Below are 14,028 nucleotides of genomic sequence, written 5' to 3'. Positions count from 1 at the left end.
CTTTGTCATGAAGCCCATCTGGAGTGAGGCATTCAACAGCAAATTATGCTTCCTGTTCTCACTCTGATTTGACTTCGCATGTGTAAGAAATATTAAGGAAATGGCACTGGGCAGCAGCAAGGAGTATGAACACCACCAATGTCAAATAGGGTGCACACTTCACATATTTGTTGAGGAAGGTGGGGGCCTTTGGGAGCATTTTGCCTCAACATTGAATAACACCCCCCCCCCACTTCTCTCTATTGTCATTCCTTCTATTCTGTCCCTTCTGCCCTGAGCCTCCCCCAACCTGCAGAAACTCCCAACAACTCTCAACACCATGGCCAATGCTTAGGGATGATCGGAGTTGTAGTCCAAAACATCTGGAGGGCACCAGGTTGGGGAAGGCTCCTCCAGTGTAAGAGAACCACGCAACTGGGGCTGGGAAGGGAAAGTGTATCCAATTTCATGCTTGTGCAAAAAAGAGAGGACCCCCTGCCAGCCACTTCTCAGTGCAGCTAATCCCAGCGGTTTGGTTGTGAATGAAATGAAGCCTGCATGTTTTGTGTGCAGGTGAAAGCAGGGAAGGTAAGGCCGGAGGAGGAACACAGGAGCAAGCAGGGTATGAATCGACAAAGTTTCCCACCTTGGAGAAGAGTCTGCAGATGAAGACTTCTGCTCAGCGTCAGCTGCGGGGCAGCAGAACTGGTGTAAAACAGTCTCATTCCTGTAACAGAAGACAAACAGGGGCTGGTAAGAGTTCGGCTCACTCACTGGCAAGCTAAGGGGGTCATGTCCTCTGGTCCACATCCACTCCTGGCCACTGATTCCCACTGCTGCTGTCGGTCCTTTAAGAGATAAAGGAAAACTTGGATTATTAAAAAATGAAACTCCTGCACTGTGTCAAGTGATCAGCAGCCTAACCCTGAAAGCCAATCCAGACAGTCCGCAGAGCACACAGAACAGTCGTCACAGGACCACACCATCTCAGATATACACAGGATGTGTGCGTGTGGCATTTCATGCTTGGATTCTCCTCTTTGTTAAGATCCTTCCAGAAAATCAAGGAGAATGCTTAGGCAGAAGGCTCCTTGATGTTCTACCTTGATGTTCTGAGAGCCAGTGTGGTGTAGTGGTTAAGAGCGGTAGTCTCGTAATCTGGGGAACGGGGTTCGCGTCTCCGCTCCTCCACATGCAGCTGCTGGGTGACCTTGGGCCAGTCACACTTCTTTGAAGTCTCTCAGCCCCACTCACCTCACAGAGTGTTTGTTGTGGGGAAGGAAGGGAGAGGAGAATGTTAGCCACTTTGAGACTCCTGAAGGGGAGTGAAAGGCGGGATATCAAATCCAAACTCTTCTTCTTCTTCTTCTACCTTCATATTATAGGAGAGGTGGGGGAGATGCATGGCAAAACACACAAACCGCCCTCCCCCAATATAAATATCTGAATTGGAAAAGTCACGGGCAGGACTGTACCATGTGTCTTGCTGAGCATGTTGTTCAAAACTCACACATAAAATCCATGTAGTTGGAAGCAACACATTAAATAAATTAATCCAGTTCCTTCCTCATACTGGGCTGAAGATGGACAAGTCTGCTGTCCATGAAATAGGCCTGTCTTCCCCAACTTATTAGCCTCCAAACATTTTGGATTACAACTCCCATCAGCTCCAGCCAGCATAGCCAACGATCATGGAAAATGGGAGCTATCCAAGCATGCCTGGACAACAGCAGTTGGGGAAGGCTGGTACACACACAAAGGTATGTGTATGTTATTTTTAATATCACTCTAAAAATGATTATAAAAAAGAAAGTGAACTACATGGATTTACATTGCTCTCGTATTTGTTATTCCAAAACAAAACCATTATTTTTACATAATCAATTCTGCTGTCTTCCTTCCTTCTGCTGAACAATATTGGTAAACTTTGTTATAGAAACCACATTCTGAAGCACCAGCTCATTAAAGATGAGGGCACTTTATCCTTCCAGTTGCTAGCAATTGCCATGTTAATGAATCTCACAAAACCTCACAGTCAGAATCATCAAATGACCAATGCAGTTGAGCCGATGAAACAATCTGCTGGAACGCCACAGCCCATCATCTCCTCCACAATTTTATTAATACTTCTAACCAATAGGCCGCAATAATTTGGGGTTCTCCAAAAACAAATCTGCAACAAAAATGCTCCTGCATTAACAAGATTAAATTTCCAACAGCGAGTATTATTACAGTTCAAGATCCCTTTCAGCTTATATATTATGCAGACTTATGCCCCACCTTTCAAATACTTCATAAGAATGGCTTAAAATAAAATATTAAAAACACCATAAAGTCACTTATAAGCTAAAAAGAGTCAAAAGCAAATAAAAGAGATCAACAAAGTTAAAAACATTCAAAGTTTGGTAAAATAAAAAAGGACTTTGCCTGGATTCAGAAAGGCATCAGAGGCAAGTCCACCTGGGGAGAACAGTCCTAAGCCAAGGTGCCACCACTGAGAAGACCCTTTCTCAAGTGGTCACGTGCTGCACCTCAGATGGTCTGGAACCTGAGAGAAGGCACTGGGGAAGGGATGTGAAGTTTCCTGCCAAGGATTATGGGATTTGTAGTCCTAGTCCCAGGCGGTAAAAGCTGTTCTGCTGAGGACTAGGAGTGTCCACTTCTCCCACTACCTCACCTTTGCCAGAAGCTAGATTTTTGGGGGCAAGAGCCAATAGCAGAGGTTGGGTGAAGTTAGGCAGATCTTGTAGAGTCTGCAAGCAATTAGTGCCTTGATTCCACTTACAAGAATTCAAGCAGGAGTGCTCAGTTATGACCTGTTCAAATTCTCTGGACATCTCTAGTTCCATGCTCTCTACCACAAGCTACGGAAGTAGACATGACAGCTGCCTTGCGTAACTATGCAGGGTTTTAAATCACACACAGACGGGAGGCTCCTTGCTTCGGCCCTTTGCCTGCCTTCACAGGATGAAAGTGAGGTGCCAGGCATGGTGGGGCTTAGCAACAAGCCCTGATGAGGACTGTGTTTTTGCACAGGACACAAAGTTAACCTAAACAAGGGTGCAGATGTTTCTTCCATTTCAATATGAAGTCTGAAATAAGCTGCAGGCTAGTCTTAACTTTTTGCTGTCACACAATTTTCCCAACCCCATTTTAGGTATTTTTTAACATTCCCAGCATAAGGATGAATTTTGTGCAGCTCAAAAGCTCACATACTTCTTTGTTAGCAGTGCTAATTTTGATAAAAGTTATTCATTTTATGACTCTGTGTAGTCCAAAGAGCAATCCTAGAAAAGATATGGCCGTGTCATACAATGCCATAGAAGAAGCTTTGGCACAAATTCCAGGCACAGTCCAACCTTCATCAACCTAGCATTCTCCAGATGTTTTGGACGACAACTCCCATATTTATGCAGATTGTGCTGTCTGGGGCAGATGGGAACTGTAGTCCAAAACATTCAGAGGACATCAGGTTGGCAGACGGTGTTGTATCCTGTCTGGCTCTGCACAATCCCATGCTTTTGCCCCAGAATTCTCTGCTAAACCATATTAAAAAAAAGCCAGCACCCCAGAGGTGCATCCATCAGGTTGTGTGGTCCTCTACCTTGGGATGCCTTTAGCTGCTCCAGCAGTCTGCACAACAGAAGATGGATCTCTGCATGCTAGGCTGGATCTAACTGTTAATCCCTCTTGTTTATTGGAGATATAAAAGCAGCCCCTTGTAAGCAATTTTGCAAGTTCTGCTTGGCTGGCTCATATCTAAACTGTAATTTTCCTTCAGCAACTGCCATTGACTCACTCGCTCCCACCATGCTCGCCGCAGGCTGTATCGGGACCCACAACTGCAAGGGAGAGCAGGTTTTGCCATTTGCCACCATTCCCCTGTGTTAACCAGCTCTCCCCATATAATTATGGCTCAGTTTTAAGAGCTCAGTCACCTGAATGGTCTGTACCTGCCAACAAGCTGGGCCCATGCGCTTGGAAAGAAAGCAGCACAGCCTCTCCTGACCTCCCAGGAGTGACTCATGCCACAATGATGCTCAGATTTTGCAGCACGACCCTGTGAATCTACTGCTTACTCTTGGACACCAGCATTATGTAATCCCCCAACCACTCCGCCTGCACTGTGAGGGGTAGCCAGAAGTCCCCATGTGTAGGGTTCTCAGCTGCTTTGTCAATCCCCTCTGGTTCTGCACTTTCCCTGGGACTGATGCCACTAAGGCAGATGAAATAATGGGAAAGTGAACACTTGGAAAGAGGATTAAAAGCACACAAGTGGAGGGTGACTGTGTCCTTTCCTTCGCCAGAAGCCAACATAATCATTATTTTGCTAACTGAGTCGGATTGCTTTAAGCACCTGCAGAGATGGCTGAAGAATCACAGAATCTTGGATTTTTGCATTTGTGACTTTGGGTGGCAGGTCATTCCATTGTCTCAAGGCTGCTGATCACCAAGGGTTTGCAACCATTCCAGGGGAGAGAGTGACCTTGGTAGACCATGTGGTCTTCCTCTGAGGCACAGTGGTGAGGTTCGAGATATAAGTATCCTGCCAGACTGAATGTGCTGGGTTTCCCATGCAACCAAGAGAATCGCAGTTAACCGCAAAGAGATCCTCAACAGCACAAAGACGAAGAGTAGGAAGGCAATTTATATAATCTTCCTTTTCTTGGCTTTGGAAATGATTTAAAAAATGATATAAATATTAAACCCTGAATGAGCCGCACAAGAAGGCTCTGTATAATTCCTGACACAAACTGCCCTGCAGATTTGCACAGACAGATGGCTAAAGATGGAACTATAAAAAGTCTGAGAAATGGGAGCACAGATTTAGCAGGTGGGAAGAGGGGAGGCAAGATTATAATTTCCCACTTTTCCATGTTTTGTTTTTTTCCATTTGCTGGGAGGAGGGTGGATCAGAACCTCAAGGGAACATGGAGAGCTATGCTATTCCTCTCCCTACACCAAACGCCTGACAGCTGCAATTAGGCTCCAGAGCCCAATCCATCAGCACCCCTTCTTACCCTAAAATGCTACATGCATTAGTTTTCTGAATAATTTTTAATATTTGTCTTTGATTCACAGAACAAATTGATTGTATGAAGCTGTCTTCCATCTAGCTCAGTAGTATCTACGTGTTTTTATTTCAGTTTGGTTTTTATACATTTCTACTGCTTTTATCAACTGCCTGCTAATGTTCTAACTGCTTGTGTTCAATTTTAAGGGGGTGTAATGTGGCTTTAATGGGTGATTATTTTATCATCATTATCATCGCATTTTGTGATGTGTTGCCCACAAACTGGTAGCAGCTTTCCAGGGCTTCAGGAAGAAGAAGGCACATTTTGCATTCACAGCATGTCTTCTTTGGCCCCAGCCTAGCTGAAAAGGGCCATTGCACAGGGACCAGACTTTCTGATAAACAAGGCATGCAAACTAAATCACACATTATTATGACATACACACTCACACACCACCAGACACATATTGCAATGGCATAGATTTGTACATGTTCACACATGAAATGCACCATGTTCCTTCCATATGGAAGCTCTCCATCTTGCGTTGGAAATGTCATTTGTGTGCTGGCACACTCATTCATTTATGTTGGATTCTGCCCCGAAGCAAAACAATACTGGAAACCTATTGCAAAATCAATGAATGAAATAATAGGTTTTAAGGTCCAGCTTTGACCCTGCTTTGTTTGACAACTTATAAAAGAAAACAACACTTCTATTACTGTGGCAGCCAAGGGTGATTTACCCCAAATACTGGAAAGCAGAACCAGAGACTTGTTAACAACCTTGAAGGCCAACTAGTTCAACTCCCAGTTCAATGCAGATCTGCAGTCAGTGGAGGTTGGTCCATTAGGCCAAATGGAGGACTGCCCAACCAACCTCACTCTGCTCAAAGCCAGACCATCACCTGCTTGCCTTATGATTTGCATCCAGTCCAGGAAGAAGGGAAATGGGACAAAACTACAATTAGTAGGCTCTGTCTTTCTTCTGGTTCCACCTGCTTGCCTTCCTCCCTACCAGCCATCACTCTCTATCATGCAAGATACAAGAGCAACATCTCTGATAGACGGCAGCCGTTTAGATATCTGAAGATTGCTGTGATGTCACCCTGCAATCCCCTCTTCTCTAAGCTAAGCATACCCAGGTCTGTTAACTATTCCTCAAAGGACTTGGTTCCCAGGCTCCTCACCTTCCCCTGGACATCTTGCAGTTGATCAATGAACTTCTTAAAATCTGACACCTGTAACTGGTCAGGGTGTTCCAGAGGTGGTGGGGAAAACATATAAAGAGAGTGGGGCTATTTCTATTAGCACAAAGGGGCTAAGAAAAGCACAATTGTGTCAAAAATAACAAGCTGTGTTGGTGTAAAAGACAGCAGGCAGTAACAGGAAACTTTTATTGGAAAGGAAAACTGGATGTAAATTTGATTAAAAGTAATTAGCTGTAGTGTACTATAAATAGTGTGGGGGCTTTTGTTTTTTAAAAAAGAATTCTATTCTACGTGGGGTTGTCTGAATGCTTCACGTATGACAGGAATCTCAAACTTGTCACTTTTTATAAGTTACAGGCATATAAGAAGCTTGATTTATACCAGGTCAAGCTAGAACGTCCTGCTTTGGCCGGCAATGTCTTTTCAAGTTCTCAAGCAAAGATCTTTCACAGCATCTGCAACCTCGTCCAATTAACTGGAGATGCCAGAAATTGAATTGACAACATTCCGCATACAAAGCATGTCTGCCCGGCCTCTGAACTATGCAGGCAAGCATCAGTAGCAGGGCCAGCCCATCATGAACTACATGGCTCAGGCAGCAGATGGAGAGGGTGGCAAACTGTGCACTCCTCATTCTCCACCAACAGGGCCAGTCAGCCACCCAGCCACTGCTGCAAATCCACCAGCTGGAGAACTGTCCAGTCAAGACTGTTGCTACTGCCTCTCCTCGCTTCTACTTGCCTGGCCCCTTGCAGTAGTGGTGCAGATATTCCTGCCTTTGCTCTCAGGAAGGGATCCTTCCTCAGAGTGAGGCGCTGTGGCAGGTGTCACCCAGAGAGTGCCTGAGCTACCAAAATACTCTCGGGCACTTTAAAATACAAGTTGAATTCCTTTGCTTGGATTTTCAAAGCAGCAGTAGCGCAGGCGCTCTCTGGATCCCCCTGCCCACAATGCCTCGCTTCGAGGAAGGAGCCGTTCCGCAGACTGAAAGCTCCAAGCACGCACTCCTCTGCTGCAGCCAGGAGGGTGGGAGAGAGGAAGAATGCGGAGCAAGTGAGCAGTGCAGGGAGGAAGCCAAAGGAGAGGCAGCAAAGGAGGAAAATGAAGGAGGTGGTGGCGGCAGAAAGGAAGATGTGACAGCCCTAGGGAGCAGGAGGCGGTAATGGAAGGCAGCCCAATGTCAGTGGCCCAGATCAGCAGGAATTCCTTGGGAGCGAGAAGCACACAGGCAAAAAGAATTCAGAATCCCACAGGAATTCATTTCACTTTCTCCAGAATTCCTTCAGATGTTTTGTGTGGATCCTTCATGTTTCGCTTTAAATGGAAGTTGGTGAAAACTCTCTCCGTAACCAAGAGAACAGTTCGCTGGATTGAAGCATCACTCAGGAAAGCCTTTTCTCTTGGCATGTTGCATATGAAGAGATCAAAGTTTGGAACCCAGCACCTATTTTAGCACCTGCTTTAATCACCATTAAGCCACCTGGCACAAGTACAACTCATGTGAACGCCTTCTTGGTTAAGCAACAGCTATTTCCCATTCACTATCATTAACACTAAATCGGTTTCTTGGGAGCAGTCCCAGCAGAACAGCTGTGCAGAGATACTGTGTCCTAATGAATAATGAGGATGCCCAAATAGGCTTGGGATGAGTCCCAGAGCATCCACACCACAGACCGAGGTTCACAGTCAGGACTGCTCTGAAATCCAGGTTTGCCACTAGAGGCTCAAACCACTCCAACCAGTTGAGGCAGGTGCCAACTGTGACCTCCTCCTCTTGGCAGAGGCAGCCTAGTCACCAGCATCTGTGCTCTCCCAGCCTTCATATTAGACTGCTGTGACATGCTGTATGCGAGGCTGCCTTTGGAGACTGTTCAAAACACAACTGCTAGGCTGCTGACTTAGATCATCTCTCTCCAGTACACGGGCAGCTCTCTCTGGTGCTTATACCACACTGGCTCCCTGTCACTTTCCAGCAGAATTTAAAGTGCCAATGCTTACTTTAATGCCCTGAATGGCTTGGGAGCTGTGTACCGTATCCAACACGAGCCTGCCTGCACACTGAGGTCATCAGCAGGAGCCCTCCTCGGGATGCCTCCTCTATGGGAAGCAGGCGGTGGCAAGGGAAAGGGTGGAACCCTGTTACGTACACGATGAAGCAGATTTACAGTGGTACCTCGGGTTACATACACTTCAGGTTACAGACCCCGCTAACCCAGAAATAGTACCTTGGGTTAAAAACTTTGCTTCAGGATGAGAACAGAAATCGTGCTCCGGCGGTGCAGCAGCAGCAGCAGGAGGCCCCATTAGCTAAAGTGGTGCTTCAGGTTAAAAACAGTTTCAAGTTAAGAACGGACCTCCAGAACGAATTAAGTACTTAACCCGAGGTACCACTGTATTTGCTGCTGTTCCAGATTGAAGGATCTGAACTAAAAGGTCCAAATGACAAGAAGGGGTTGTTGTTGTTTTACTAAACATTACAAAGGATTGCCTGGTAGTATAAGCTGTTCCAACAGTGGAACAGACTGCCTTGGAAGGTGGTGGACTCCCCTTCATTGGAGGTTTTTAAGCAGAGGCTGCATGACCACCTAGAAGGGATGCTGTAACCATGGATTTCCTGCAGCATTTTGGGCCTGGTGCCCCTTCAAGGTCTTTTCCAGCTCTGCGATATGATGTGCTTTGAAAACTCCAAAAGCCCACCCCAAAGCTGCAAGTATGGTGGCACCTTCAATAATGTCTGGTGCAAGGTAGTCCCAGGAACTGGATGTAGCCCCTGAGGCCTTTTTGATGGCCCTCAGCAACATTTGACACAGCTGTGCTTTGGGAAGGAGCCATGACAGCTCTGACAGGGTCCTAGCGTCCTGCTGCTTCCTTCCCAAAACCTAGTTAGTGCTTTCCCAGTTTTGGGAAGGATGTGGGAGGGCTCTAGGACCCTGCCAGAGCCTTGACCTTCTTCCCAAAGCCCAGTGCCTCATTTACCTGGCTCTGGGAAGGCAGTGCAGGGGTTGGAGGGGGTGTCAAATTTTGGCCTCACACACCCTGCCCCCAACTGTGTGACAAGGCTGTGTGCGCCCCACAGGTTCTGTGTCAAAGTACTCTTGCATCCCACTTGTTCTGGGAGGGTGGACTGCCCTGGTCTAGTGGGTAACAAGACAGCTGTGTTACTCAGTTAACACGCATCAATAATTTGAAGTCATAGGGAAGCATTGCAGCTACCTTCCCAAATCTATGCAGGTGTTTGCAAGCAGGCTGTAAATTGGGGCTGGAGATGCACCTGCGTTGCCCGCCAGATGTGGTTGGGACCGCCAGCTCCCTATTGGTCAGGGAGGATGGGAAGTGGGAGTCCAGCAGCAGATGGATAGGGCCACAGTTTCCCCAGCCCTGCTGTAAACACAAACCTGTGCAGATTCATTGTGAGGCCCTGGGCAAGTCTTAGTCTCAGACCCCAAGCCATCAAAGGAAAATGAAATAGTGTGACCTATTTCACAAAGCTGCTGTGAGAGCACTCACTATAAAGAGAGTAAGATTGCGGGCGGGTGGGGGTTGGACTGCTGTAGGTTTCTCTCACAGGCAAAACTTATGAATGTAGGGCACCATCATGTAAATTGATGAAAATATAAATTTGCACATGTATGGCTATTAATATTTCATTTTATTGTTGCTGTTAAATTTATTACCCGCCATTCACCAGCAGGTCCCTGGATGGGTTGCAACAATTTAAAATTCAGCATTAACAACAGTTGGAATATATTACAGTCAGAGGAATGGGGTGGGTCCTAAAAACACACATCTTAGGTGTCAAAAGCCTGGATAAAGAGTTACAGCTTCAGTATTCACTATAATGAAGGTGCCAGATGCAAATATGTGGAGGGAGTTACACAACACAGGAGCCACCACAAATAATGTCATCTCCTGGGCGGAGCACACACACCAAACTACTGATGGTGTGGTTTTGTAGTAACTACTGAGCTACCAAAGAGCCCCCCTCTGCAGATCTTAACACCTGAGATGGTCTGCAGGGAAGACGGCAGTCTCTCAGCTATACAAAGCCTAAGGGTTTTAAACATGGCCATGAGCACCTTGATTTGGGACTGGAAATGAACTGGCAACCTATGCAGCTGTTTTGGAACAGGGGTTATATGAGTTCTTATCTGGCCACCACATTTTGGACCAGTCAAAGTTTCTGAGTCATCTTCAAGGGCAGCCCCAAGTAGAACAAATTGCAATAATCCAGTCTGGACAGTAGCATCCAAAGGAGGTTATAGCTCATGAAGCAGCCATAGCTGGAAACAGATACGGCTAGCCATTGAGACCACCTGGGCCTCAAGGGACAATGTTGGATCCAAGAGTACATCCAAGCTAAGAACCTGCTCCTTCAAGGGAAGTGCAACCCCAATCCAGGACGAGCCATCTTCTCACCTCCTGGGCTCAAGAACCGGGAACACATACCACCTCTTATCTTTTCAGGACTGAGTTTTGATTTGTTGGCCACATCCAGCCCAAACACCTGTCTAGCACCTCAGCCATCTCTCCTGTTTCCCATGGAACAAAGAAATATAGATGAGTGTTGTCTGCATGTTGGGGATACTTCACTTCAATCTCCTGATGATAGCACCTAGCAGTTTCACATGGATGTTAAGTAGCATGGGGGGACACCATGGTATTGGACAGTAAAGGTAAAAGTAAAGGACCCCTGGATGGTTAAGTCCAGTCAAAGGCGACTATGGAGTTGCGGTGCTCATCTCGCTTTCAGGCCAAGGGAGCTGGCGTTTGTCCACAGACAGCTCTCCAGGTCATGTGGCCAGCATGACTAAACCACTTCTGGTGCAACAGAACACCGTGACGGAAGCCAGAGCACACAGAAATACCGTCTACCTTCCTGCCACAGCAGTATCTATTTATCTACTTGCACTGGTATGCCCCCACATAACTACAGGTTCTGTAAGTCTACAAGGTCCCCCCCAACCTGGGTATTATGCTTCTTCTGCATCTAGGGTGGCCAGATTTAGAAAAGGGCCATTTTTAACAGTTGTGCAAGAGAAAGAATTCCAGCAGGTGTTGCATGCAAATGACACCTGCTGAAATTCCCTTACCTACACAACTATTAAAGGTGAGGGAGCCCTGGCCGATTTTTGCACCCACCTACCCACTCAAACCCCATCCTTCACTGAAAAGCACAGGGCAGCTTAGGGGGAGCTACATGTGCTCTCCCATCCATGCATCAGTCTGTTCAATAGCATGGCTATAGCAATATGTTCTGCTTTCAGACCCTCACTGGGCTCAAATGTAAAACTGAGGTTGTGAATCAAGTAATCTGGAGGAAGTGCTGCCAGTTGGTTTCTTTGTATTAAGCTGTTGTTAAAGGAGTGAGAGAACAGCAGGTTGTGTATTCTGGTCAACTGGCAACCCCTAACAAAATTCAATTACAACACCTGCTTTTGGAGTGATTCACATATCAAGAAAAATCTAGACGCGGGACATTTTGCAAGGTGCAAATTATTCTGCCAATACCTTGTAATCTTTCTGCAGGAAAAATATTACATCAAACTTCTAAAATGCTGAGTCACGCGCACATACCAACCCAGGTAGCATAGAAAGATTTATTAACTTATTCGCAAACTTTGGAATTGTTCCATTTCTGCAAAGCTGGAAAGGAATCGGCCCTTTAAATCTTGTCCTTCCTTTCATATTAAAATGGGCCTCAAAATTCATGTGTTATCCAAAAGGGTTTTCTACAGTTTTCATATTCTGTCTTATACCAAGTCACACTACTGGATTATCCAGCAATTTAGTCTACTCTGGCTCGTATCAGCTCTCCTGGGTCCTAGGAGGAAGTCTCAGTCTTGCTACCCAAGACTGTCTACCCCAGCCTTTCTCAATCTTGGGTCCCTAGATGTGGTTGGGCTACAACTCCCATCATTCCTAGCCAGCATGACCAGTGGTCAGAGTCACATAATACTCACAAACTGGTTGGATGCCATGAAATAAATGGCAAACTCCACATTTCATCAAACCTCTGGTTTCATCTTGTATGTTTTATTTGCAAATAGCAGCTGTAGGAGGCCCCAGTCTGGACTGTGGTGAGGTAGGACTCTCCCTAGTCCTCACTCCCTCACCAACCTTTGAGTGCTTTTATATGGCTAGAATGTGTTTACGCCTCTTGCTTGCTTGGACAGAAATGGAGGTGTGTGCCAGTACACAGAGACCGCTTTGTTGTAAACTGCTTTGAGGGTTTTTTACCATCAAGCGGTGTCTTACCTTTGTGAAATAAATAAATATTAAAAGTGCAGAAAGGATTGCCATCTTCTGCATCCAGCCACTCTAAGCCATTCCCAAGACTTAATTACCTGCTTCCCTGATGTACAGAGATGGGATGAATACATCTGGAACTGAACTCAGGTTGATTCACAAAGGGCACAATCTAGTTACAGTCTCTTCTCCTTCCCAGGCCCCACAGAACAAAGCAGCAGATCTTGTGGGAGCAGATCTTAGCAGACTGCATGCTCACCAATGTATGTTCTTCTGCTCAAACAAGCAAAAGCTTTAATTACAAAGGAAATTAGTAACAGCGAAATGCTCGTTTTTAATTATGCTGATGAACGTTCTCTAAATCCTCTCCAGTTCTTCTGGTCTTAATTATAGTTTGTCATACTGATACCTTTGAATATGGATTCATCCCAAAGAGATTTTATTTTTTTAAAGTCTCACTCTTTGTGCCCATGTGCTGTGTTAGTGGAGTTTAAAAATTTAAAATAAGCAGCAAAATAAAGCACCACTTCCTTTTCGCCCTTCTAACATGCATTATGAACCAAACAAGCTCTAAGATTTTATCTGTGAAATTGGTAGCCCTTTCCTTACTCTTGGGATTGTGAGGTCCCGGTGGAATTTTAAAGATTAAATTACTCAGTCTTGAATAAGAACATCCTTGGATGAGACATAGAAAATGTGCCTCCATTCATTTACACACATTTGTCTGTAATGGTTTCTCATTTTAATTTGCTTCATTTATTTCTCCTGTTTCTTCCATGCTCATCACCCACTTTTCTGGGTAACTTTTTAATTCCTTTAACAAAACAAAACAAAAATCCAAAACAGCGAGAGAGGTAAAAGCGACGGCAGCCAAGGGAAGTGGTGAAAGGAAGAGGACAGACAGACAATCCAAAGATATTCTAAAGATTACCATAATCAAATTTCAGCCTCTGCAACGGGAGCCTTGCAAGGTGAAAGGCAAAGCAATATAAATCAGAGCTCTTTTCAGAGATAATCTGGGACTCCATAAACATGCAAATCCCCTGCGTCTTAAGATGGAAAAGGCACAATTTCAACTATTCCAAGGGCCCTGATTGCCATCTCATTTGTGTGCCACTTTGGACCTCTGCTGGGCTTGATGGAGTCATTCTCGATACATAATGGGAGTGAGAGGAGAAGTTGCCTTTGATTGGCAGCTGGCATTTCCACAACTGCAAGATAGCAGGGCAGCATGGGAATTTATGATCAAGTGCCAATCTGGAGGTCACTAGGAAGTCAATGGGGAGGTGCCATCCCCACGTAGGAAATTGCAGGGCAGTGGCAGCAGAGTCATGAATCACTCCGTTCTGCTGCATTTCAACTTCCTTTCTCCTGAGGGCAAAGCCGAAGCGGAGCTGGCTGGCAGAGGAGATAAAATACTGGGGCTGCGGGAACTGGGCCTTGTAGGATTCCTCAAGTGCCAACCCGTTTCCCCTGTTTTGCTTTGTGAGGTGGTCAAAACACTATAGGCAAGATGTGTGAAGGCCTGCTGCTAGTGGCATATTGGAGAAGGACTTGGGAGACCAGGTTTCAACTTGCCAT

General features: G+C 45.7%; 1 protein-coding gene across 7 annotated transcripts in view; it reads right to left on the bottom strand.

Moving 5' to 3' along the window:
* IQSEC3 (IQ motif and Sec7 domain ArfGEF 3) overlaps nt 1-14,028 on the bottom strand; it is a 145,362-nt gene that overhangs the window by 84,470 nt on the left and 46,864 nt on the right. For all 7 annotated transcript variants that reach the window (XM_028746158.2, XM_028746164.2, XM_028746161.2 and 4 more), the window contains exon 2: nt 626-706. In XM_028746158.2, the coding sequence (XP_028601991.2) occupies nt 626-706 (81 nt within the window). The remainder of the gene's footprint in view (nt 1-625; nt 707-14,028) is intronic.

The sequence above is a fragment of the Podarcis muralis genome, chromosome 10 (assembly GCF_964188315.1).
Source record: "Podarcis muralis chromosome 10, rPodMur119.hap1.1, whole genome shotgun sequence".
Taxonomy (NCBI): domain Eukaryota; kingdom Metazoa; phylum Chordata; class Lepidosauria; order Squamata; family Lacertidae; genus Podarcis; species Podarcis muralis.
Note: the sequence above shows the minus strand (reverse complement) of the source record. Positions and strands in the feature narration are given on the sequence as shown.